Source organism: Petaurus breviceps, unplaced genomic scaffold, assembly GCF_028583685.1.
Source record: "Petaurus breviceps papuanus isolate PSGF00001 unplaced genomic scaffold, PetGlider_PUasm1.0 673, whole genome shotgun sequence".
NCBI lineage: Eukaryota > Metazoa > Chordata > Mammalia > Diprotodontia > Petauridae > Petaurus > Petaurus breviceps.
This window is the reverse complement of record NW_027186448.1, coordinates 1,196,565-1,221,655: the sequence shown is the minus strand read 5'-3', so window position 1 is coordinate 1,221,655 and position 25,091 is coordinate 1,196,565. Positions and strand designations below refer to the sequence as shown.

At 40.6% G+C, this 25,091-nt stretch overlaps 1 protein-coding gene across 4 annotated transcripts in view; it reads left to right on the top strand.

Annotated features, from left to right (window-relative positions):
* Positions 1 to 345: 345 nt before the first annotated feature.
* Positions 346 to 25,091, top strand: part of CTC1 (CST telomere replication complex component 1) — a 48,645-nt gene continuing 23,899 nt past the window's right edge. For 3 of the 4 annotated variants that reach the window (XM_069104119.1, XM_069104118.1, XM_069104121.1), the window contains exons 1-11: positions 346 to 506; positions 6,953 to 7,116; positions 16,345 to 16,582; positions 16,711 to 16,925; positions 17,257 to 17,401; positions 18,262 to 18,531; positions 18,713 to 18,841; positions 20,643 to 20,866; positions 21,096 to 21,273; positions 21,377 to 21,577; positions 21,708 to 21,834. In XM_069104119.1, the coding sequence (XP_068960220.1) occupies positions 474 to 506; positions 6,953 to 7,116; positions 16,345 to 16,582; positions 16,711 to 16,925; positions 17,257 to 17,401; positions 18,262 to 18,531; positions 18,713 to 18,841; positions 20,643 to 20,866; positions 21,096 to 21,273; positions 21,377 to 21,577; positions 21,708 to 21,834 (1,924 nt within the window). In that variant the 5' untranslated portion in view covers positions 346 to 473. Of the gene's footprint in view, positions 507 to 6,952; positions 7,117 to 16,344; positions 16,583 to 16,710; positions 16,926 to 17,256; positions 17,402 to 18,261; positions 18,532 to 18,712; positions 18,842 to 20,642; positions 20,867 to 21,095; positions 21,274 to 21,376; positions 21,578 to 21,707; positions 21,835 to 25,091 lie in introns of those variants that run through there. The other variant, XM_069104120.1, reaches the window with a different exon arrangement.

Here is a 25,091-nt window from a genome sequence, read left to right as displayed (position 1 = left end):
TCCCCCGGCCCACAGATCCATTCCCTAATTCCAATATCCCTGTACAGAAGGGGACGTTGGGAGGTGTATGAGAACGGCACGCAAAACTACAGACGGAAACGGGTGAGAACAGAATCGACATGCTAGGGCTGCGGCGAGGGCTGAGCAGGCGCAGAAGCTGGAGGGCGGGTGATACCGTCAGAGACTCTGACACGCGCAGATACCAGCATTAGCCAATAACCAAAAAACTGCCAGCACTCAGGATGGAAGGAGGCAGGCTCCAATGGACGTGACGTCAGAAAGGGCGGAGAGGGTTGGGCCGCGAGTTTCTGCATCCCTCCAACCGAATTACATCCCGATCCCCTCATTTGTATATGCCCCGCCCCTTCCCTTTGAGAGAGCGGGAGAGAGACCAAGGACTGTGAAGGCGCTTGAGCGCCGGGCTCTTCTCGCGGCAAACTTCCTTCCACAAACCGTAATTGGAGCCAGCGGTGATGGCTGTGGAAGAAGTCGGCTCTTCGGGCTCAGTGAGTGTTCTCTTCCCGCCCGTCTAACTCACTCTTTTCTCCTCGTAGCCTTTCCCTTCCACGTCTCCTGGTGTCTCTTTCCTTTCCACCCCTCCCCCGCTCATACACTGATCAGGTCTTTGAGTGTATGGGAAGGAACTGGAACCACGCCTGGCCCGAAGAAGTCCTTGGGCAGAGGCTGCTTGGCCCAGCTAGACAGCTAGGGTCTGCTAGTGCATAGAGTGCTGCTGCGCCTGGAGTCGGGAAAACCCGAGTTCGAATTCTGTCTCAAGCTGTGTGACCCTGGGCAAGTCGCCTAACCTTTGCCTCCCTCAATTTCTTCGCCTGAAAAATAAGTGTAATCAATCTATCAGTAAACACTTACCAAGCGCCTACTACATGTCAGGCACTGAGCTAAGCTCTGGAGATGCAAGAAGAGGCAAAAGACAGCCCGTGACCCCAAAAAGCAGTTCATAATCTAATCATATCACCCCCATTGCCCCAGGTACTGCATGGATCAAATGACATGTTTGTAAAGTTTTGCAAACCTTAAAAGCGCTATATAAATACTAGCCGTTATTAAAAATTTCTGCTCATGTATAACCTATATCAGATTGCTTACAGTATCAGGGAGGGAAGGAGAAAAGGCTTTTAAAAAATGTTAAAAATTGTTTTTTACATATAATTGGGGAAAAATTTTTTTTAACTTCTGTAAGAATGAGGTCTTCCAATTGAATTCAGTTAACATTTGTTAATTGCCTCTGGAGGACATGGATTTGTGTGATCTGTCATCAGTGACACCTACCCACAGATGGAAAAGACCTTAGTCACCAGAGAGACCAACTAGTACCTGAAGGGAACCACATTCTCCAGACTTTGAGATAGAATCCATGAGGAAGTTGTCAGTAGGCATTTAGAAGTGTGCTGGCACTATGTGCCAGGCACCATATTGAGCAATGGAGGAAACAAAGGCAGAAGCAGGGTTCATGACCTCAAAGAGCTCACATTCTAATGAGAGAGATAACATGCAAATAGTCGTGTACATACAAGATATATACAGTGTAAGTGGAAGGGGGAAAGCGGGATGGGTTTGGAAGAGACCTCCTTCAGAAAGTGGTCATTTGCAGGATTTGAGGTGAGTTTTGAAGGGAGCCAGGAGGCAGAGGTAAGGAAGGAGAGTTCCAGATATGGGTCAGGACACCCAACTAACTAGAAGCTCCATTGTCACTGGATCTTAGACTATGTGGGGAGTAAAATATTTGAAAACTGGAAAAGTAAGAAGCAGTCAGCTAGGGGGACACAATTGAATAGTAAAAGACTTTTAAAAGCCAAAGAAAAAAATGTTCATTTGATCCTGGAGATAATAGGGAACCACTGGAGTTTGAGTGGGGAGTGTGACCTGCTTAGATTTGGGCTTTTTAGGAAGATTATTTTGACACCTAGGGGAGAATTAACTGAAATGAACCCAAGTCTCTACTTGAGGCAAGGAGACCAACTTCCAGAAGGCTACTACTTTAGTAGGCCTTGTGTGAGGTGTTACTGGCTATTGGAGTGGAGAGAAGGGAAGCTTTAAAAAAGATATTGTGGAGATAGAAACAGCTGCTCTCTCATTGGCCATTTTTATTTTGTCCTTTCCATGAGGATACTTAGCAGAGCAAACAGAATCCTCTTTTATCCTGTGCAGTTCTTGTCCATATCCTTTTCCAGTGCTGGACAGTTTAAGTGGTTAAAGGATGAAACAATGTGTTGGCCAGAGAGAGAGTACTGGATTTGGGGTCCTGAGGTTCAGTTCCAAAGTCTTGCATTTAGTTTCTATGTTACCTTGGGCAACCCTCTGGGCTTGGGTACCTTTATTTGAAAATGAGAGAGTCTGTGTAGTAGAATGAAAAGAGCACTGGGATCCATAGTCAAGATATCTTCTCACTTATACTTACTACTTGTGTTAACATTAGGTTAGTGGTTCTTTTTTTTTTTTTGGAGGGGGGAGGATAGGGCAATTGGGGTTAAGTGACTTGCCCAAGGTCATATGGCTAGTGTGTGTGTGTGTGTGTGTGTGTGTGTGTGTGTGTCTGTCTGTCTGTCTATGTTGTGTCTGAGGCTGAATTTGTCCTCCTGACTCCAGGGCCAGTGCTCTCACTGTGCCACCTAGCTGCCCAAGGTTAGTGGTTCTTAACTTGGTCCTTGGATAGATTTCAAGGGTCTGTGAAATGGAAGGGGAAAAAAAAAATCACATCTTCAATTTAACATAATTGGTTTCCTTTGTAATACTATGCATTTTATACATTTAAGAACATTATTTTGAGAAAGGGTCATAGGCTTGAGCAGACTGCCAAAGAGGACCATGATACAAAGCAGTTCCTTTTGCTTTGAAGAAGTTTCCTTATACAAGATGGACAACACATTTGGCCCATCACATTAAAGATTAATTATGATAATTTGTGTCTCAGGGTAGTTTCTTCCTTTTCTGTAGCTCTGTTTTTGCCCTCTTGTAAGGCCAAGCCCAGTGGTTCAGCTCAGATATTCCGGCCATCACCCAATCATCCTCAGTGTGTTGTCAGTGGGGCCAACAAATATCCTGAGCAATGGTAGAACCCATAAAGATACAAAAGTTTCATGGGAATATCCATACCTTGTTTATGGAGATATCTTGAAAGCTAGAACAAATTCATCATCATTTTAAATCTTCTGTTGACCAGGTTCCGAATCACACCCTCTATATACCTTCTGTGATTTAAGATCATAGGGTCATAGATTTAGAACAGGAACAGACCTGACATGTTATCTTGTCTCATCCTCACATTTTGCAGATAAGAAAGCTGAATCCCAGAGGTAGCAAGTAACAGAACTGGAATTTGAACCCATGTCTTCTTAATCAAGATCCAGTGTTCTTTCCATGTAGGCCTCAACCTACTAGAAGCCATCCTCTGACTCTTTTACTATGCATGGATGTTGGTGTGACACTTGGGCTGTCCCATCACCCCTGACTACCTTGTCTCCCATTTTTCTAATATATGACCTACTCTTCTCTTCCTTCATACTACCTCATCACTGTCATGGATTCAGTTGTCATCTCTATGATCATGATTCTCAAATCTGCTTATCCAGCCGCAACCTTTCTGCTGACCTCCATTCTCACATCTCCAGCTACCTGGTAGACAACTGGATGCTCCCTAGATATCTTATTTAACAAGTACAAAACTGGACTCATTATCTTTAGCCCTAAACTCTCCCAGTTCTTACCTTCCACATTACTGTAGAGGTCAAGGCCATCCTCCTGCTTTCTCAGGTTCATAACCTAGGTGTTATCCTCAACTCACCCTTCATCGTCATTTTGCTGCAAAGTCCTGTCATTTCTACCTTGTCAGAATCTCTCAAATATGCCCTCCTCTTTCCTCAAACACTGCTGGTACCCTGGTTTGGGCCCTCATAATCTCATACCTGGACTAATGTAATAGCCTACTGTTTGGTTTCCTTGCTACAAATTTTTCCCCATTGCGGTCTTTCCTCTATTTGGATGTGAAAGTGATCTTCCTAAATCATAGATCGGAACACATCACTCTCACCCTATCACCCCCCATGCAACAAATTCCACTGGCTCTCAATCGCCTTTAGATCAAATATAAAATTCTCTGACATTCAAAGCCTCTGGGCTCACCCCAACCCTCCCCTTTAGTCCTCTTACTCCTTATATTCAATCTCTTAACTCAGGGTATTTTCACTTGCTGTCCCATCCCTGCTCCTCCCCACGCCTGGAATGCTCTCCTTGTTTTCCTGACTTTGTTCAAATTCCAGAAAAAAACTCACCTTTGGTTGATTATTTCCAATTTATCCAGTATATGACTTGTTTGTCCATAATTTTTTGCATGTCTCCCATTAGACTATGAGTCCCTTGAGATCAGTGTCTGGCTTTTACCTTTTCTTTGTATCCCTGGCACTTAGCACAGTGCCTGGCACACAGTAGGTAGTTCTTAAATGCCTATTGACTGACTGACTCAGTGTCATTCCAGAGACTCACTAAGACTCACTATCTCATGGAAGTTGTTGTTGGTAAAATGAGATAGTCTCCTCACTCCCACCATGTAGTTGGATTCAAGCTTGGAATTTTCTTTAGACAAATCAGTGTTCTCATACGTGTCATAGTCAACTGTGTACTTTTTATCCACTGGGGAGTTTTTGGTATGGGTTTTCATTGTCTTTTTCATTGCTGTGGATTTCACTGAGGAGGCTAAATTCACTTAATAAAGCTATCATATAATCTGGCTTTTGCTTTTTACTGCCTGTGACCTTGGGTACTTAACCCATCTGGGTCTCATCTGTAAGATGAGAAGGAATAGATCCTGTGGCTTCATCAGTGTAGGGGACTGCAGTGTGAGGAAACTGCTTTTACCCCTGTGGATCAGCAGCTTCTTCTCTGTACATCTAGAGTTGGGAAGGACTTCAGAGACCATCCAGTCCAATTCCCTGATTTTACAGATAAGGAAACTGAGGCTCTCATAGGTTAAATGACATACCCAAGGTTACCCAATCATTATATGTCAGAGGTGGGACTTAAACCTAGGTCTTTCAGTCTCTCTGGTTATCTCTCTCCACTATGCCAAGCTATGTAAACTCCACATTTTGAGAGGCTGTCCATTAATAGATACTTTCAGGGGGTGGCCAGGTGGCACGGTAAGAACGCCGCCCTGGAATCAGGAGACCCAGGATCGGTTCCGGCCTCAGATACTTAACACCCACACAAAATAACTGGCCGTGTAACCTTGAGCAAGTTACTTAACCCCAATTGCTTTTAAAAAAAAAAAAACTTTGAGGCTGATGGTTCCCAACCACTGTCATGACCAACCCAGTGCTTCCTACCTTGTTAATTTTGTTTTGCCTCACTTAAGCCCCATATTCCAGTTCCCTGTTATAGTCTCAGGTGCCTAAAAAAATTAAACTTTTTATAGTTTGAATTTTGAACCCTCCAGACAAAACTCAGATCGTTCCTGTGGAGCTAATAGCACCCTTTCACCCAGTGTTAACCCAAGTGCAGGAGTTTGGTGTAGTGGGGAAAGCATTGATTGAAATGAAGATCTGGGTTTGAATCTTGGTTCTGCTGCTCACTATCTGTGTCACCTCAGGAAAGACGTATCTCATTTCCGAGTCTATTCTCATCTGTAAAATAAGGGAGTTAGACTAGGTGACTTCTGAGGTCCCTTCCAGCTTGAGTTTCATGATCCTAGACAAGTTGAAGAGATGTTATTATGTATTGATGGGAGGAGTTTCCCCACTGTGAGTTCTTTATATTGATGAAAACTCAGACTCCATTCTTTCCCAGCTCCTCACTAGGACACTATGACTGACCCTAATTAATGAAATTAGGCAGCAAGGACTGTAATGCTGTGCTGCTTCTCCGAACACCTTTTCTTTTCTTCCCTTTTTTCCACTTTATTTTCTTTTTATTCTGAACTAAACTTAAAACACCAATTTGAATCAGCATTGCCCTAAATAATGTGGAACAGGAAAGAAATTAAACTATGAGTCTTACTTTATAGACTATATATATATAAGTATATAGACTTATGTAGATAGACTTATTATAGACTATATATATATATATATATATAAGTATATAATAAATTCAACATGTGACTTTCAAAGGTATCCTGCTTTTTATGATTCTCTCTGACTTTCCATTCTGTTATTTTTTTTTTGGAAGGTTAAGTCATATTGTTAGACTCCTTTTCTCTACATTATTCTCTCCCAAAATGAAAAATAAAAGTTTTGTAACATTTGAAGTCCATCAAAAAAAAATTCCTAAATCAATCATGTCCAGAAATGAATGTCTCATCCTATATCTTGTCATTACCTCTCAGTGGGTGGGTAGCATACTTCATTGGTCTTCTGGAGTCATGGTTGATCATTGCTTCAATCCTAGTTCTTAAATCTTTCAAAGTTGTTTACTTTTACAGTGTTGCAATGTAAATTGTTCTGGGTCTGCTCACTTGATTCTGCATCAGCTCACTATTCCTTTTATCATTTCTTACTGCACAGTAAAATCCATGGGGAAGGAGAAAAGGAAGGGAACAAACATTTATTAAAGTACTTATCAGGCACTGTGCCTTAGTACTTCACAAATATTTCATTTATGTACCATATGTGTATGTATATGTATATATGTATGCATATACATTTTATATATAAACACATATATACATTATACATATAGACACATTTATATACTATAATTTGTTCAGCCATTCTCCTATTGATGGAAACAGTTGCAATAAATATTTTTATACATATAAGTCCTTTTCCTTTTATTTATTTTTTAAAAATCTCTTTGGGGTATAGTCCTAGTAGGGGGTATTGTTGGCATAGGTTAGTGACTTTTGGGGCCTTCTGTTCTCCACTGACTCTTACCCACTGTAAATTCCTTGGTTGGAGGAAGTATAGCTTACCTAAGTTCTTCCCGTTTTCATACCCCCTAGGAGCAAGCTTGGCTGCAGGTGGTCCATTCCTTTATCCAGAAGAACCTAAGTCCAACCAGCGAAGACCCTTGTATCCAATTGGTAGAGGCAGTGGTTAACTGTGTGAAGGCTACCTGGGCATCCTCAGGAGGAACCGGAGGGCTCAGCCTGCCCCTCAGCTACAGGTAAGGAACCAGAGTTGAGGCAGGAGGAAGTGGGAAAAGTCTGGCAAGGGATGACCCAAGGGAAGTGAAGATCAGAGTACAATTACTCTCCACCAGGAGTTTCTGTACCCTGAAGAAAAGGACTTTTTTTTGGGGGGGGGGGTATGTGGGTTACAAATGAAGAGGAGAAAAGGGACAGCTGGGTTCTATACACATGTTAAAAATACTGCTTATTATTATTAGTTATTAGCACTAGCTAACATTTGTTGTTGGTTTTGTTGTTGTTCATTTGTATCCCATTCTGTGACCCCATTCGGGGTTTTCTTGGCAAGGATACTAGAGTGATTTGCCATTTCCTTCTTCAACTCATTTTACAGATGAGGAAACTAAGGCCTAGAGAGTTAAGTGACTTACCCAGGGAAACACATTTATAGAGTGCTTACTATGTGCCAAGCACTGTGCTCAGTGCTTTACAATCTCACTTGATCCTCAAAACCAATCTGGGAGGTCACAAAAAAGATGAGAAAATTTAGGCAAACCAAGGTTAAATGACTTCCCAAAGTCACACAGCTTGGTAAGTGTTTGAGGCTAGGTTTGGAATTAGGTCTTCTTGACTCCAGGTCTGGCACAAGGCCTAGAACCACCTACTAATAGTACCTCAGTTTTTCATTCTGCTTTATAATTTTCATGGTACTTTTGCATCCATTATCTTTGATCCTCACAAAAACACATATAACTGATGCCATTTCATGTATGAGGAAACTGAGGAGATTCAAAGAAGTTCAGAGATTTACCCAAGGTCACATGGCTTTTGTACTGGCTATCCTTCGTGCCTGGAATAGCCTTCCCCCCATCTCTGTCTCTTAGAATCATTGTTTCCTTCAAAGTTTGGTTAAAGTACCACTTTCCACATGAAGCCTTTCCTGATCTCCCCCTTGCAGCTAATGTCATCCCCATAACATTGTGCCGATTTTGTGTAATAGTTAGCATTTATATAGGACTTTAAGATTTGCAGAATGCTTTATAAATATGACTTCATTTTATCTTCATGACAATCCTGGGAGGTAGATACTGTTATTATCTCCATCTTACAGATGAGGAAATTAAAACCAAGCAGGTTAAGTGACTTGTCTAGGATCACACAGCTAGTGAGTATCTGAGGCTGGATGTATTCTCAAGTCTTTTCTCTTTAGCTGTGTGCTCTCTCCTTTGTTATATCTATATATGTCCATGTTGTCTTTCTTGGCTGGATTGTAAGGTCCTAGAAGACAAGCATTGTTAGATTTTTGTCTCTGTATCCCTAAAGTCTAACAGACTACTTGAAAAGTAGCAGGCCCTTAATAAATGTTTATTGATTAATTGATTCAAATAATAGCTTGGTTCAGTAAAAAATATTTACTTTCTTTTGGATTCAAATTCTACCTCAGACAATAGTTTTGTAACCTCATTAAACCACTTACCCTATTTAGATTCAGTTTCCACATCTGACAAATGAGAGCATTCTATCCAATTAAGATAAAGAACAGATGGAAGCATGAAATAAAGAAAGCTTGCCTTAAAGCCAGAAAGACCTGGTTTGCATACCAACTTGCAAACCAAGAAAGATGGTGGTGTTCTTCACAGGAATAAGGAAGTTTAGAAGAGGGGAGAGTTTTGGGAAAATGATATTAAGTTTTGTTTGGGACATGTTGAGTTTAAAGTGCCTGTAGGACATCTAATTTGTCTCTCAGGATAGAGACAAAGACTGGATAGATAGATTTTTGTGAATCATTTGCATAAAGATAATAATTAAACCCAACGGGACTGATGAGGTCACCAAGTAAAAGAATGTAGAATGAGAGAGGACCCAGGACAGAGTCGTGGGATGCCCACAGTTAGAGGAGGTGATACAGATGACGAAGCAGCAAGGGAGACTGAAAGGGATTGGTCATACAAGTAGGAAGGCAACCAAGAGAGATGATGAGTCATGAAAGGGAGAGGTCCAGAATGAGAGGCTTGTCAACAGTGTCGCTGCAGAGAGGTTGAAAAGAATGAGGATCTAGAAAAGGCCATCAGATTTGGTTATTCAAAGATCATTAGGAACATTGGAGAAAGGAGCAGTTTTAATTCAATCATGAGGTTGGAAGCTAGATCACAGAAGGTTGAGAAAGTGGTTAGACAAGTGGAAGCAATAAGTGTAGACAGCTCTAATCAGCCAGAGCACTTCTGAATTGCCTAGTCTCTGCATGCTGTCACCCCTAAATTTTGGTTGCTGTCTCACAGTAGTCTAGCCCTCTCCTTGGGTGGCTTGACTTTCTTACCTTCCCATCCTATCCATGTCCAGCTCATAACAGGCATCTCATCCATCCAACAAACCCTTTCACAGGTTTACTCATCCTGGCCAGCCAGTGCTATGTGCTATTTTCTTCCCTCCATCTCAACACCATCAGGGAGGTTCTTTTTTCTTTTATACTTTCATATCAGTTTTTTTCTTTGTCCCTCTTTATCTTTTCTCTCTTTCTCCCTTTATTTTTCTTCTTATTTGTATACCCAGTAGTCCCTGGCACAGAGTAGTTGCTTAATAAATACTTGTGGATTGATTGTCAAATTCTTATCTATTTCCTGAAAGCTGCTTTTTGATCTGGTCCCTGCTTGGATTTATAAAACCATATTTTTGGGGAAGTGATTTACTGTCTCTTCTTTTTTTATTATAAAATAAAAGTAACCAAATAAATGCATTATTTTTGCAGGTGGACAGGTCTGATATTCCACGTCAAGGTTCATAATGTTAAAGCTTCATCCTTGTAGCCAGCAGTTGTTAGAGAAGCCCCTACTCTTGGCATTTCCGATGTGAGAGTAAACTGGTCATCTGGCTTTCTGATTTCCTACTTCTCTAGTTTAGGCATGGTCTGAAACTATAGCTGAAACTAGTAAGCAGAAAATCCTCCAAGTTATTGGTAGGTGTGGGGTCATATTTTTCAGGTATAAAATAACTCTTTTCTTTGCAACCTGAATGGAAGCAGGGCAGTAGTTTTCCATTTTTTCAGAGGTAAGGACTAGAGCACCAGGAGCAGAGTGAGAGGACCTGGCCCAAGATATGTTGTTGCTTTCTCTCAGTGTGGCCTCAGGCAGGTCCCTGAGCCCCACTTCCTCATCTGTAAAACAGGGCGCTAACTATATCATTGTCTAAGGTCCCTTTCATCACTAAATCTAGCATTTCTTGAACTTGAAAAATGGTTTTCAGGAACCTCTTTCTCTTCCCCAGCACACATTAGCTTTTATTAGTATCCACTGTTGGAGAAAAAAATAAATAGCAAAAAACTACAATGAATTAAGTAATTACTTTGTATTTTATTTATTAATTCTAGTATTTGAAATACATAGTTTTGAAAAATAATAACATATGCAAGATAAATTGCTAATTCGGTCGGTATATGTTTGCTTACTACTTATACTGTGTCAGAATACCATCCTAGCCCTGGAGGAGTCTGTAGCTCACAGCTCTACTGGATGTCCTTATTGTTTATTCTTCATTCTCAAAAAGTACTCTAACATCAGGGAGGTGATGCCATGACTTGCAGTTGGATTTAGGTGAGAGACTAATGACCAGCCTTACTTTCTCCTCTGGAGCCATCTGGGGCCAGTGGCAGGATATAGATCAGGATGCCTGGAGATCCTCCTGGATGAAGTGGAAGCCCTTGGCCTTTTGAAGCTGAGGTCTATAACCTGTCTCTGTTTGCCTGAGGCAATGCCCATTCAGTGATTTAGGCTAGATAAGAAATGAGGCCACTTTTCTCCTAGTCCAAAAAAAAGATCAGTCTGGGAGGGGAAGACCAGGTTTATGGCCAAAACAGAAACAGTTACTATGAGCCAATCAGGGCCCAAACAGTGACCCAGTGGGGCCTTGCCTGGGACCTGTTGTTCACTGATCCATGAGAACTGAAGTGCTTTGGGTTTAAGGCTTGGTACTTAAGAAGAAAATCTAGCCTGTAAACCCCAGGCTGTCTTTCAAAGTTTCAAAAATTACATTCCTCTGAACTCAGCACCCAGAGGTAAGGGTATGATATCCTATATAGACAGAGGGAAGGAAAAGAAAGAAAAAGAAAGGAGGGAGGGGGAAAGAGAAGGAGCCAGGGAGCTGTGTTGCCCAGCTAGCTGGTTCTAGTTGGGCTCTCAGTGGGGCAGCTCCTATTACTCACAGAGGTTGTTGTTTGTCCTTCCTTCTCAAAGTGAACCCTGACTTTAGGGAGGTGATGCCATGACATGCAGGTGGATTTAGGTAAGAGACTAATGACCAGCCTCACTTTCTCCTCCGGAGCCATCTGGGTCCAGCAGCAAGATATAGACCATGAGTTCTGGAATGGCCCTCTCTACTGAATGTAAACCAGTCCTGGATGGTAATGTTAAGGAAGGACAGCATGGTAATTGTCTGACACAGCATCCTCTAAGACACATAAGACACAGTGAAGACTTTTGTCTTTCCTTCCACTAATGAACAGAAATCCAGTGCTAATGTTCTAGAAACTGTGTGATCTGACTGAAATCTTGCAGGAAGAATAGCATATTCTAACTGTTTTCAAGATTGATGGATGAATTGGGTGATATTTGATACTACACAAGTTAAAGCAATGTTAGGCTTGATACAGTTCAGAAATTTCATATGATCTTACCACTTGTGTGGGTATTTTTAATATTTTTTTTCTTTAGGATGAGTTGAGAGAAGCTTTTGTCGTCTTAATTCTTTTCTCTATACCTACTAATTGTTTTTTATGGAGGTAATATTCATTTGTTGTAATCTGATTCTTTTTCAATTACATATTCAAATGTTTTCTTTGTTTTAAATCCCCCCTTCTGAGGGAGAAATAGCCTGATTCTTTATTGCTGTGAGCTATATATTATTATTATAATTTTAAACCAATACTGGTGCATTGAGGCATTTTTTCTCTTTATTTTTCTTTTAAAAAATTTTTGCAATGTGGCTAATGTGGACATATGATTTGTGTGACTTTATACATATAATGGGTATTGTTTTTCTTGCCTTTTCAGTGGGTAGGGAAGGGTGGAGGGAAGTAGAGATTTTGGAACTGAAAATTAAAAAAAACAAAAAAACTCCCCAATCCTGCCCCAAACTAAACTCAGAGTTTAGTTTGCCATTTATTTACTCATTATTCTGTCTTTACTGAAGTAATCTTTTTTTTATTGGCCTAAAATAAAATTTTAAAACAATAATGATGAGTCTGTCACCTATCACATATCTAAAATATTCAAATCCTTTTTTTATTTTTAGTCTGCCTATATTGCTTTCTGTAAGACTTTCATAAACTCTATTTCATTAAGTCTCTATTGTGTAAAATAGTAGTCCTTTAACACTGACTTAAAACTTCATCTGACCATCACCAAGAAGGGTAACTTCCCCCTTACCACTATTTCTAGTATTCTGGAATTTATTAGAAAACTCTGTGCTCATCCTCTATGGATCTGTTTCATACTTTGATTTCCATCTTAGTCTTCATTTTTCCAGATTAAGAGCCAAATTCTAGTACATACTTTTTATGGAAGTTGATTAATAATATCATCTGATAAGAAATGATCAGAACTCCTTGAGGGCAGGAACTGTTTTCATTTTTGTCTTTGGGTTTCTAGCACCATGCCTAGCATGTAGCTGGTGCTTAATAAACCTTTGCTGAATTCATGTCTAGACACTAGGCTTTTTAATTTAAGGGTCAGAGAGGTTTTCATTTGGGTTATATATGTTTATTAAAAACCTGAAATGTTTAAATTGGTTTTCAGACAGAATATTGAGGAGCACCCAAAGTGACTGCTTGAGGAACTCTTAGTACTTGCTGTGGAATCTTTGTTTTCCATTTCTCCATTTTTATCTCCTTTTCACTCCTTTGAACTGTTTTTCCTTTCCCTTTCCCACTTTGCTGTCATTTCTGTCCCATGCACACCTTCTTTTGTAGCAGGAGGCAGAGCTAAATAAATTCCTTTGATTATACATTATTGGTTATGATAACACATTAATTGGTTGCTACTAGGTGTGATGCATTGTGTTGTTTAACCAGTTTCTGGGGATACAAAGATAGGCCCTGCCTGCCTTCATGGATAAAAATTGGGATCCAAAGGCAAAAGATATTTCCAATCTCAAAGGAGCTTAGTCTGTAGTGTGGGGGCGGAGTACATAGTTCATAGAATCACAAAATTAGAGGTGGAAAGACCTTGGAGACCATCTGGTCAAACCCTATCACTAAAGATCATACAATAAAAAGAAAAGAGAAGCCGATCATATACTGCTCACAGCTATGGGTAGGAGATGTATTTTTTTTATTCAATTTTATTCTTATTTTTAGTTATAAGTTTTCTCCCTCCAATCCCTCCCCCAACCATTGAGAAGGCAAGAAATGCTGTAACCATTAAACATAGGAAGTCATGACAAACATTTTCCCATTAGTCCTGTTACAGAAAAAAAAAAAAGAAAGAAAAAGAAGGGGAAAATATGCTTCAGTCAGCACTCTTAAATCCATCAATTCTTTATCTAGAGGTGGAGAACATTTTTCATTTTGAGTCCTTTAGAACTGTGGTGGCTTATTGTATTAGTTAGAGTTACCAAGTCTTTCACAGTTGATCATAGTATTGCTCTTATTGTGTAAATCGTTACAAATCGGGTCTGCTCACTTTGCTTTGTATCAGTTCATATAGGTTGTGATTTTTCTGATACCATCGCCTTCTTTCTTTCTTACAACATAGTAGTATTTAATCATATTAATATACTACAACTTGTTTAGCAGATCTCTTAAGCAAACAAGGGATAGAGGCAATTACAAAAGATAAAATAGATAACTTTGATAATATGAAACTGAAAAGCTTTTTACAAACAAAACTAATAAGTATTCAAGTGGGAAAAAAATCCTTGTATCAGATTTCCCTGATAAGATGTGTAAACAATAGATAAGGCATTACACGATAAATAAGTGGTCAAAGGATATGAAAAAGAATTGCAAACCATTAACACCATGTAAAAGAATGCCCCAGATCATATGAAGTCCTGCAAATAGTAGAAAGAGAAATATAAATTGAAATAATCCTGGTCCAGAAAACAGTCCTAGAGACCAAGGTCACATAAATCATGGCATCATGGATTTACAGCTGAAAGACTCCTTAGAAGACATCAAGTCCAATCTCCTGATTTTACAGATAAGGAAACCGAGGTCCAGAGGTATTAAGTGACTTGCCTAGGGTCATATAGGTAGTAAATGTCTGAGGCAGGATTTGAATGTCAATCTTCCCAACTTCCAGTCCAGATTTTTCTTTATTGTCATACTTAGCTACTCTAAGTCCAGATTCATTTTCTTTCTACTGAGCTGCACTGCTTCCTACATATACATTAAAAAGTATGGAGGATGACCCAGATGTGGGCTGGGCAGAGCTGAGGCAGAGCTGGGGATGCTAATGGCTCATGGAGGAGAGGGTTGAACACACATACACATAAAAATTGTGCTCCAATTTCTTGGGAGTTCAATCCTCTTTTGTCCATTTCAGGTTCATCTGATCCCCACTTCTTCCACTCCTCCATGTAAAATACATTATTTAGGGATCAGTCTTAAACATTTTTCAGAGATGAATTCCATTTTAGAAAATAGGTTTTTTGATCTCTTTTGTATCTTTCATTTTTTCCAAATAAATTTTGTCATTATTTTAGTAAGTTTTGTAAGGTATCACTTTGATAGTTTGATTAGTATAGCATTAAACTATAAATTAATTTTGGTAGTGTCATTTTTATTATATTGGCAAAGTCCAACCAGGCAACTTCAACTTCTTTACTTTTTTTTTTTTCCTTTTGGAGGGCAGTTGGGCTTAAGTAACTTGCCCAAGGTTACATGACTAGTTCTTTTGTGTGGGTGTTCACTGTGCTACCTAGCCGCCCCACTTTCTCCTCTTTTCACACATAATTCTTTCTGTATTTATCTCCCTCATATTTGTCACTTTTTTTTTTTAAAGCAATTGGGGTTAAGTAACTTTCTCAAGGTTACATGGCCAGTTATTTCTGGGTGTGGTGCTAAGTATCTGAGCCCAGATTTGATCCCCAGGTCATCCCAACTCTGGGGCCATGCTCTTATTCACTGTGCTACCTGGCCGCCCCATATTTGTCACTCTTAATTATATTTTATCTTCCTGTGTTTTTTTTTTATATTTTTATCCTCCTGGCTTCAACTTGATGTTTTGTTTGTTTGTTTTTAGCTTTTACAAAGGATTATTTCTTTCAAAAGCATAATGACAAATATAAAACATACTCCTCAATACATGGGGCAAAACCCATGCTTGTTGACACACACACCTCATATTTCAGAGAGGGGAAGAAAGGAGGGGAGGGCCTTTATAGCTTAGCTCAGTGCCTTTATAAAGTACAGTTTAGACCACGAAAATGGCATGTACATAAGTATAATAATGCACATGTGTATAATTATTATGGGCAAAGGAAAGATCTTCCTTTGTAAACTTCCAAATCTGGAGCCTCCTTGGGCTCTAGTGCCTTCTCAGGGCTTCCTTGGCAGACTGGCTAGCTGCAAAATCCAACCTGGAATCTTGGCTCCAAGGTCTCCATGGCTTGATTCCAGGTTTACTGGGGATTCCACTGCCCACTCCCTGGTCCTCACACCTACAACAAATGAAATGGAACAAGACAAACACATCAAGCCCATTTCTCAGGGTCACAGAGATACAAGGGAGAGCAGAGAAAGGCAGCCTTTCCCCCTTCACTGGTTCAGTTTACGTTGAACTTTTACCCTCTTTGGAAGCAAAGCAGGAAAAGAGTGCATTGGACAGAGCTTCTTGGTCCTCTACTTCCTTGGTTCCTTCCCTTTACTTTCTGTCAGCTCTGTTCATTCTGACCCTAGGCTCTGTCCTCTTCTGTCAAGTTGTCGTTCAGTTGTGTCTCACTCTTTGTGACCCCATTTGGGGTTTTCTTGACAAAGATACTGTAGTGGTTTGCTCATTTTACAGATGAGGAAACAGGCCAAGAGGTTCAAGTGACTTGCCCAGGGTCATATAGCTAGTAAGCATCTGAGGCCAGATTTAAATTCTGTCCCTCCTAAATTAGCTGCCCCCTTCTGTCAAGTAAAGAAGCCCAGTTCCCTCAGTCTCATTTTAAGGCCCTGGTTTGTCCTGGCAGGGGTGGGGGTGGGGAGGAGTAGCATTATGGAATGGGGATGACTTTGTGGTAATCTTAAGTGTTGGTTTTGGGAGGAGGAGTCTGACCCCCTTTCTTCACAGTTTTGTCTCTGTGCAGGAGCTTAAGTCCCATCAGCACCTCCCATGCTGTAGCCATCTAGCTTGGAGCAGTACTGAGTACCAGACTTGGGCTAACAAAACTGCCCGGAATACAGTTCCCCTACCAAGGGAGAGGCTGCTACTACTAGGGATACTGAGTGACCTGCCAGGGGATTTGGATCCAGACTACAGGGATGGAAGCCTCTATGTGAAGGACAACAGTGGGGCACTGGGCTGTGAGGTGAGCTGGACCTTTGGTAGAAAGCCAGATGCCTAAGGATTTCTGGGTGGTGGGGTATTTGGATCTCTGTTGGAAGGGAAGAATGTCTGGATCCCTGTTGACTTTTAATTTTGCTTTGACTTTCCTAGCTCTTGGACCTTGACCTTTCATGGCTGGGCCACCTCTTCCTTTTCCCTAGTTGGAGTTATATCCCCCCTGCCTGGCAACAGAGATCCTTGGGAAGCGGGCATTTGGAGCTGTGGTGCCCCCCAGTGCCTGTGTTGCCTCTGATCCTCAACCATGGCCCTGAAACCCCCATAAGAGTTCTGTGCCCAGAGATGGCATCCCAACTGCTCCAGCACAGGTAGTTCTTCCCCACTTGGCAGAGGAGCCACCACTGTGAGAGTCGTGTGTTTTGGAACAGGAGACTCTACAACAAAAGGGAGGGAAGGATGAGGTCTACACCACCCTGAAAGGTGTGGGGCTAGGGAAGCTGAAATACACTCTTCTGAGGGGAGGGGGAGTATAAATACTGTAAAGGTTGAGATCATGTGGCTTAAGTGGGGTTAGGGAGAATGGTCTGGGAAATATCGCCACCTGGCAATAAGGGGGAGTAGAGACTATTCTACTGAAAGAAAGGATGGGGGCAATAAAATGATGACTGGCTTCCCTCCCTCTCCTCCTTCCCCTTTCAGAAGTAAGTTTCGAAGGCAGCAGCTACATGTGGCAGGACAGCTGGTACGATTAAGTACGCTGGTAAAGACCCACCAAAAGACTTACTTCATCTTGTCACTGGGAGGCCCCTCATCCACCACCGCTCCCATGCCTGTCATTGTGCAGGTACAGAAAAATGCTAAAATGAATGGAAAGAATGAAAGGAATGGATTGTTAGATATCATTTCCATTGGATCTAAAATTGAAAGATTTAGAACACTCTCTTTACACTGGAGCTTATCTAATCCAATCCCTACATTTTATAGGTTAGGAAATTGAAACCCAGGAAGATTAAGTAATTTGCCTAAAGTCATGGATAGGAATAATAACAATTGATATCTTAATATAACTTTAAATTTTGTAAATCACTTCATATACATTATGTCATTTAAGCCTCAGAATGACTTTGTAGGGGCAGCTAGGTGGCACAGTGAATCGAGCACCAGCCCTGGCATCAGGAGGACCTAAGTTTAAATGCAGCCTCAGACACTTGACACATTTACTACTAGCCATGTGACCTTGGGCGAGTCACTTAACCCCAGTTGCCTTGCCTTCCCCCCAACCCTCCAAAAATGACTTTGTAGTATATAGCAGAGGCATAATTTGAACTCAAGTCCTTTAATTACACATGATGAATTAGATGGCATTAGTTGGTTCTGTCTTTTAGTTTTCTGATCTGGATTGGGAATAGGGGCTGAGAAAGTAGATGATTAGGGTATTAATAGGGTTGGAAAGTGGGGCGGCAGAGACAGTACAGGGTCAGTATTTTGGTGAGAGCTGGATTCCCTCATGACACTCAAATAGAGTGTCATGGTTAGAGTGGGTAGAGACACTAGAGCTGTTCCAGTAAGTATGGGAGAAGAAATCGATCTGACAGGTGGTGAGGTGGTTATGACTAGAGGGTGGGAGCACTTGGTTCAATATCTGGTGAGGTGGTGCTTCTAGCAAGGGGGAAACTCCATTGAGAGCTGTCTTGCCCTCCCCAGATCCCTAACCAGTTGGTGTGGCACCATGCTCTTCGGCCCAACTGTTCATACGTGCTGACAAATCTGCAGATATCTACAATCCGTGGGTTTTCTCGTCGTATCTGGACAACTACCCCCTCTTCTGACTTGATGTCCCTAGATCCTGAGCATATACAGGAGTTTAATGTGGAAGAACTTGTTTCAGAGACTGTCCCTAACCCACTCCCTGTACCTAGCAGCTCCCAGCAGCACTGTAACTCCACCAGGACAGTCAGGATGTTGTCATACCAGGTGAGAAAGGAAGGAGCCAGAGGGCTGGAGAGGCAGAAACTTGGTGGGTCCAGGATGGCAGGATGCTTGTGTCTCTGGGGGGAGCAGGGTATGGAGAAGGATATGACAGCTGAGTTCATTAAGGAAGCACGGAGCAGAAGAAGTGAGAAAAGTCTGACTAAACCACCTGCCCTCTCTTTAGGGTACAGTTACCAAAGTGCTGAATGGCCCTGCTGGTCTGTATGAACTAGATGGACAGCTATGCCTCTGCCTTGCCTATCAGCAACTCCCTAATAATGGGCGGACAGTCAGGCCAGGAGTCCAGCTAGAGGTAGGGGTGTGTGTGTGTCTGTCTGTCTGTGTTGGGGATAAGCTGGAATAAAGGGAGGAGTAAAAATGATACAAATAGAACATTTCTCAGAACCACCTAGTTGTTGTAGCCTTAGCAGCCTCTCTTTTTTTAACTTACATTTTGTGTGTTTATTTGGAAAATAATGTAATTACTAACAGATTTTAAATCTGTTACACAATAAATGAAACCTGTATAAATGGTTTTTCAAAATTTTCTTCTCTTATGCTTTCTACCACCCCCTTATTTTTATTGTTTAAAATTTTTTTTTTTCATTTTCACCATTCACTTCCATAAAATTTTGAGTTCCGTGTTTTCTCCCCATCCCTCCCCTCCCCCCAACACAGTATGCAATCTGATACAGGCTCTACATATACATTCATATTAAACATTTTCACATTAGTCATGTTGTAAAGAAGAATTAGAACCAATGAGAGAAGCCATGAGAAAGAAGAACCCCCCCCCCCAAAAAAAAACCCAAGATAGTACGCTTCCATCTGCATTTAGATCCTAGTTCTTTTTTCTGAATGTAGATAGCATTTTCAGACATGAGTCGTTTGAAGTTGTCTTAGATCCTTGCATTATTAGCAGCCTCTTTCTTGACCCTAGTCCTGAGGAAAGTGGGTTTCTATTAAGAAGTACTTAGGTTAGCCCTCAGGGAGAACTTTCCAGGAGGGAGGTATCAAATCTGTATATCCCACCTTAATTTCTTTCCTGAATTCCAGTCTACCTTACCTGGTAGACATCCATGTAGGGGTCCCAGATGACATTTCAAATCCAAGGAATAACAACTCTGAAGTAAAGAGATGAATTCTACCTCACATACTATTGCTAATAGTATATTAGTTTAAATGATACTGCAGGGGCCTAAGAATGACTGACTTTCTAACCCCAAGTAGGCTCCTCATCTCTGGGCCTTAGTCTTCTCATTATAAAAGAAGTTGGTTGGACCAGATGAAAAAGTTGGGTAATTGAACAGTTTCTTTTAAATTTTTTTTGTTAATCTTTTGTTTTTACATCACCTCCCATATGTAGAAAACTATTTTTAAAAATAACAGAAGAAAGAAGAAAAGGGAAAAAGTGTTCAGTAGAACCAGTGGTTCCTTGAGTCTGAACATGTATGCTGAGCTCCACACCTACAGCTCCCTCTCTCTGCAAAGAGAGGGAGGGAGGACATTCTCACATCTCTTCTTCAGGGCCATGCTGAGTTCCTATACAGGATTCAGCCTTAAATTTTTGTTGTTCTCTATATTTTTTGTAGTCTTTGTATATACTATTTTCTTAGTTTTTCATTTGGTATTTGTTCATATGTGTCTTTCCATGTTTCCCTGTATTATTCATATTCATCATTTCTTATGACACAGTAATATTCCATAATATCCATACACCAGAACATTTTGTCTAAACAGTTTATAATGAAGTTTCATAGGATTATAGGTTTAGAACTGGAAGGGACTATAGAGGTTATCTAGTCTGGTGCCCTCACTTTACATCCAAGGAAACTGAGGCCCAGGTATGTTAAATAACTTGCCTGGTGTTACCCAGGTTGTAAATAGCAGAACCAGGATTTGAATCCAAGTCCTCTATCTCCAACTAGAACATTCTTTCTACTGTTTCATGATTTTAAAGTGGGGTTTGATGGTTAGGTATTACTGATATTATTGCAAAATGATAATGGAGTAGCTTTATGTGATATATACCCTTAAAGGAGAGACTGTTTTTTCCCCATTGAGTTTGGGAGGTTTAGGACTATATAGCTGTTTTCTTCATCTCTTTCTACCAGCTCCAAGATGTTCACTTCTTCCAGTCAGTGGGTGGAGTTCCCATGCTTGTCCCCTGCCTCCGAGGGACTGTCTTGCTTCGGGTCTTTTCTCAGCAGGAATCTCCAAAACAGTCTTCCCACTCATACTGTGGGGTTGTTGTGCATCTCCGGCTGTTATTAGAACGTCACCTGGGACTTTCCCTTTACCTGTGGACAGCCAAGGCTCTGGAGGAGATAACTAGCAAGTGAGAGGAAGGGGGGCAGGGTGTTAGAGGGATAAAGAGAATTCTCTGTCTTCTTTCACCCTCACCCTTGGGGCAAGAAAAAGACAGGCTTTTGCTTTGTGGAGGCCTGGGTTTTGAAATGGTGGGGATATCTGGGGGAAGAGGAGGAGGAGGAAGTCTGGGAAAGTCAGGCACTGGAGGGATCTGTGACTCCCAAGGTCAGGGAGTTAATTTTCCTTCCCTGGCCAAGGCTATGTCCTCGTTTGCTGAGGCACCATCAGCTGCTACAAAGCTCATCTTCTGGGTCCGCTGGAGTGGGGGAGTTGCTCCTGGCTCCCACATTGGATGCTCTAGCCCCACCTGGGAGACCCATCCGGAATGTGTATCAAGAAATCCTAGAGGATCCACATCACTGTCCCCTCCAGGAGGTATGAAGATATAAGGGATAGGGAATAGAAATGCTGAGATCTAAGGTCTAGGTGATTGACTTCCATGAGAAGCAAAGACTTATTTCTGTTCTCTCCAATCCAGTATTCTGTGCTACAGCCTCCATGCTCCTTCCCAGCTTTGGCTACCTTCAAGGAGGATGGGCAGCATAGGGCCTGGGCAATTTTTGACCCTGTGACCCTGTTACCTTTGCCTGAGGTCACCTACCTATCAAGTTGTGTGCTCAATTCCCGTTTGGCCTGGTCCTGGGTCTGCTTTTCACCCTCTGATTTCAAACCACCTCCGGTAAGTGAGATTATTCCTTCTCATAGGCTCTACCCCATGCATTCATTCTCTAACATTTGCCTCCTTTCTTCTTTCCTCTTGAGCACAGAGGCCTTTTATCTTTGGTCAGCTCTGTCTTTTTCTCCACCAGGTACTCCTGGGGGTCCTGGTGGCTTCATCTCACCGGGGATGGCTGCAACTTCGAGATCAAAGTGGTTCCCTACCCTGTCTACCCTTGCCTAAGCCTTCTCAGGCTTTTATTGACCCACGGCTTATAGGTACAGGAGCTAAGATAAAACATGCTGTTTGATTGTGCTCAGACTTGAGAGTTTTGAGAGGAAGTAGCAACTGGGATTTACAAGGGTGGGAAGGCACAGAGACTTGGGAGATCTAATTTATCAGATAGCAAAAAGGAATGATGTTGTTCCTGGCCTAAACTGCAACTCTAAGCACACCACATTACTTGGTAATAGAAAAGGGAAACCATTATCTTTTCCCAAGGGATTTCTTGGGGTTTAGAGACAAGTAGAAGGTCCTAGTATAAGAGTTCTTTGATTTGGTGATTGTAATGCAGTGTTAGGAGATGTAAAGGAATTAGAATCTGAGCATATTAGACTGGGGAAGGACTCTATATAGTGGGAAAGGAATAGATGCAAGAACTGAGAAGACATGACTAGATTTGACATATTGGTGAAATCTTTATTTGGATATTGGACCTGGGTTCAAATACCGCCTTAGACACTTACTAGCTGTGTGAACCTGGGCAAGTTATTTAACCTATTTGTCTCAGTTTCCTCATCTGTAAAATGGAGATAATAATAGTACATACTTCTCAAGATTGTTGTAAGGATAAAATGAAATAATAGATATAAAGCTAATACTTAACACTGCCTGGCACATAGTAAGCACTGTATAAATGTTAGCTGCTACTATTAATCCTCAGGAGGCATAGAGGACCTGTCATCTTTCCAATTTGAATAGCCTCTGTCATTGGGAATGAACAGAAACCCAGAGAGCCAGTGTAGTGGTGGTGTGAGAAGATTACTGGACTGGGAGTTACGCTCCGCCGCTTAGCTGTCATCTCTTTGGGTCCATTTCCTGTAAAATGGAAAAATGAAGTGAGTGTTATCTACATCACAAAAGGCCTTAGATGCCTCCAAATAGCATAGAAGTAAACCTTGACCCTTAGGACTGCTAGGTAGCTCAGTGGATAGAGTGTCAACTCTGTAGTCAGGAAGATCTGAGTTCAAATCCTACCTCAGACACTCAGCTAGCTGTGTAACCCTGTGCAAGTCACTTCACTTTTTTCCTCAATTCCTCATCTGTAAAATGACCTGGAGAAGGAAATGGCAAGCCATTCTAGTATCTTTGCCAAGAAAACCCTTAGTGGGGTCACAAAAGAATTGGACACAATTGAAAATGACTGAAGAACAGCAACCTTGATTATAGGTTCTCACAGGCTGTGCCAATAGAATGTAAGTAAGCTCTGGTAGGTTTGACTGCTGGGAAGACTTCTAGTATGGTCCCAGTGAAAATTACTTGCTTTCTCTAGGTAGAGAGAGAAACTTCAAGAATATGATGGCCAGTTGGTAATGAATTCTTTGACCATGGCAGCACATGAAACAAAGAACATACAATGGCCTGTTTCTGCTTCTGCAGTGATGGTAGCAGGGTAATATAAAAGAGGATAGACACTGTTAAGATTTAGTTAAGATTAAGACACTGTTAAGACACAGTGTTTAGATTTTTTTAAAACATTAATTCTTTTTTTTTTTTTCACTTAAAAAATCTGAACTTAACAGACATCAACTAAAATGAACATTTCCATAATATATCATTATATATTCATATATACAATTATATCACTAATTGTATTATAGAATATATTAATGTATGATATAGCTGTATATGATATAAAATATGACATTTTTCTATTTTATGTTATAGATTTATATGATATATAATATATACAAAATATATAAATAAATGTATGAATATATTAAAATATATAAGCATAATAATATAGCCATGTTAATATAATTATAACTTGATAATGTAATAATTGTTGCACATGTAACTATATTTTAGAGATACCTGTGCATGCATGTGTGCACATATGTATTGCATGTGCACATACATATGGACAATAGAACAGAAAGAAAGAAGTTGTATATGAAACTGAATCTCAGTTATGTATAGGAGAGGTGTCAAACACATAGCCTGCAGGCTGCATGGCAACTGACAGCACTTTAAAACTAGGTTAAAATGTAATTGGGAAATATTTAACAAAATATATTAAAAATAGTAGAACATAGATAATGTTAATATGTGGTTTTCTAAGTCAATATGTTATCCACAGGGATCCTTATGTACAATTTAGTGGCCCCACTTTCTATTTTAGTTTGACATCACTGATATACAGCTTGCTTTTCTTTTTAGTATGTAATAAATTGCCCTCAAAGCTGTTCTGCTTGTCTGTGATCCATTCTGTGCTTTTTTTCCCCTGTGAGTTTCAAAAACATGTTTCAGTGACCTATTTGTTGGGGTTTTTTTTAACCCTATCTATCTCTAGATTCTCTCTAATTCCTTATCCTCCCTCCCCCAACTGAGAAAAAAGAAAAATAAAACCTGTGTAAGAAATATGCATAATCAGGGCAACTAGGAGGCACGGTGAATAGAGCACTGTTGCTGGAGTCAGGAGTCTGAGTTCAAATATGACCTCAGACACTTAACACAAAAACTAGCCCTGTAACCTTGGATATGTCACTTAACCCCAATTGCCCTTTCTTTCCACCTCCAAAAAAAAAAAGCAAAAGAAATGCTTCATTTACAAAAGAAATAAAAGGTAAAGAGGCAATTGCTGCTTTAGAAAAAAAGAAGTATGCATAATCACGCAAAACAAATTGCCACTTGGCTGTATTTGAGAATGTATGTCTCATTCTGCAACTTGAGTTCATTACTTCTGTCAGGTGGTAGTGTTAGAGAAAAAATATTAATACTCATAATACACTCTGCAATTTAAGCTCAAATCTGCCAGAAATTATATAATTTAGCATTAATTTATATCCAGACCACTTTTAGCTATACTCAAAACAGCTGAATCATATCACTCTTGACATTTGTGCTAGAAATGGAACCCAAATGCAAAGGAGCATTAAGTCAAAGCTTGGCTCACCAATCTTTCTTGGAAAAGCAAATGAAGTTGGCTTTATTAAGTATTGAAAGGCAGCAAGACATTGTCTAGTATTGACCCTATCGTTATGAGCACTAAAGAAAGACCACCACAAAGATAATTGCCTCTTATGTGCCATTTGTTGAAATGATATGAAAAAGTAGAAAAATTCTACAAATAACTAGGTAAGGTTTTTCAAATCAAATTGGCATGTACTTTGGTATTTCAGTACAAAAGTAGATATAGAGAAGCAGGAAAAAAAATGTTGAAAAAGGTGGCTCAAGATTAAGAGCAAAAGAAGCACATCTATCCAGGGGGGCTGACCAGTTCGGAGGCTTCCTGCTCAGACCTGCTACTACAGAA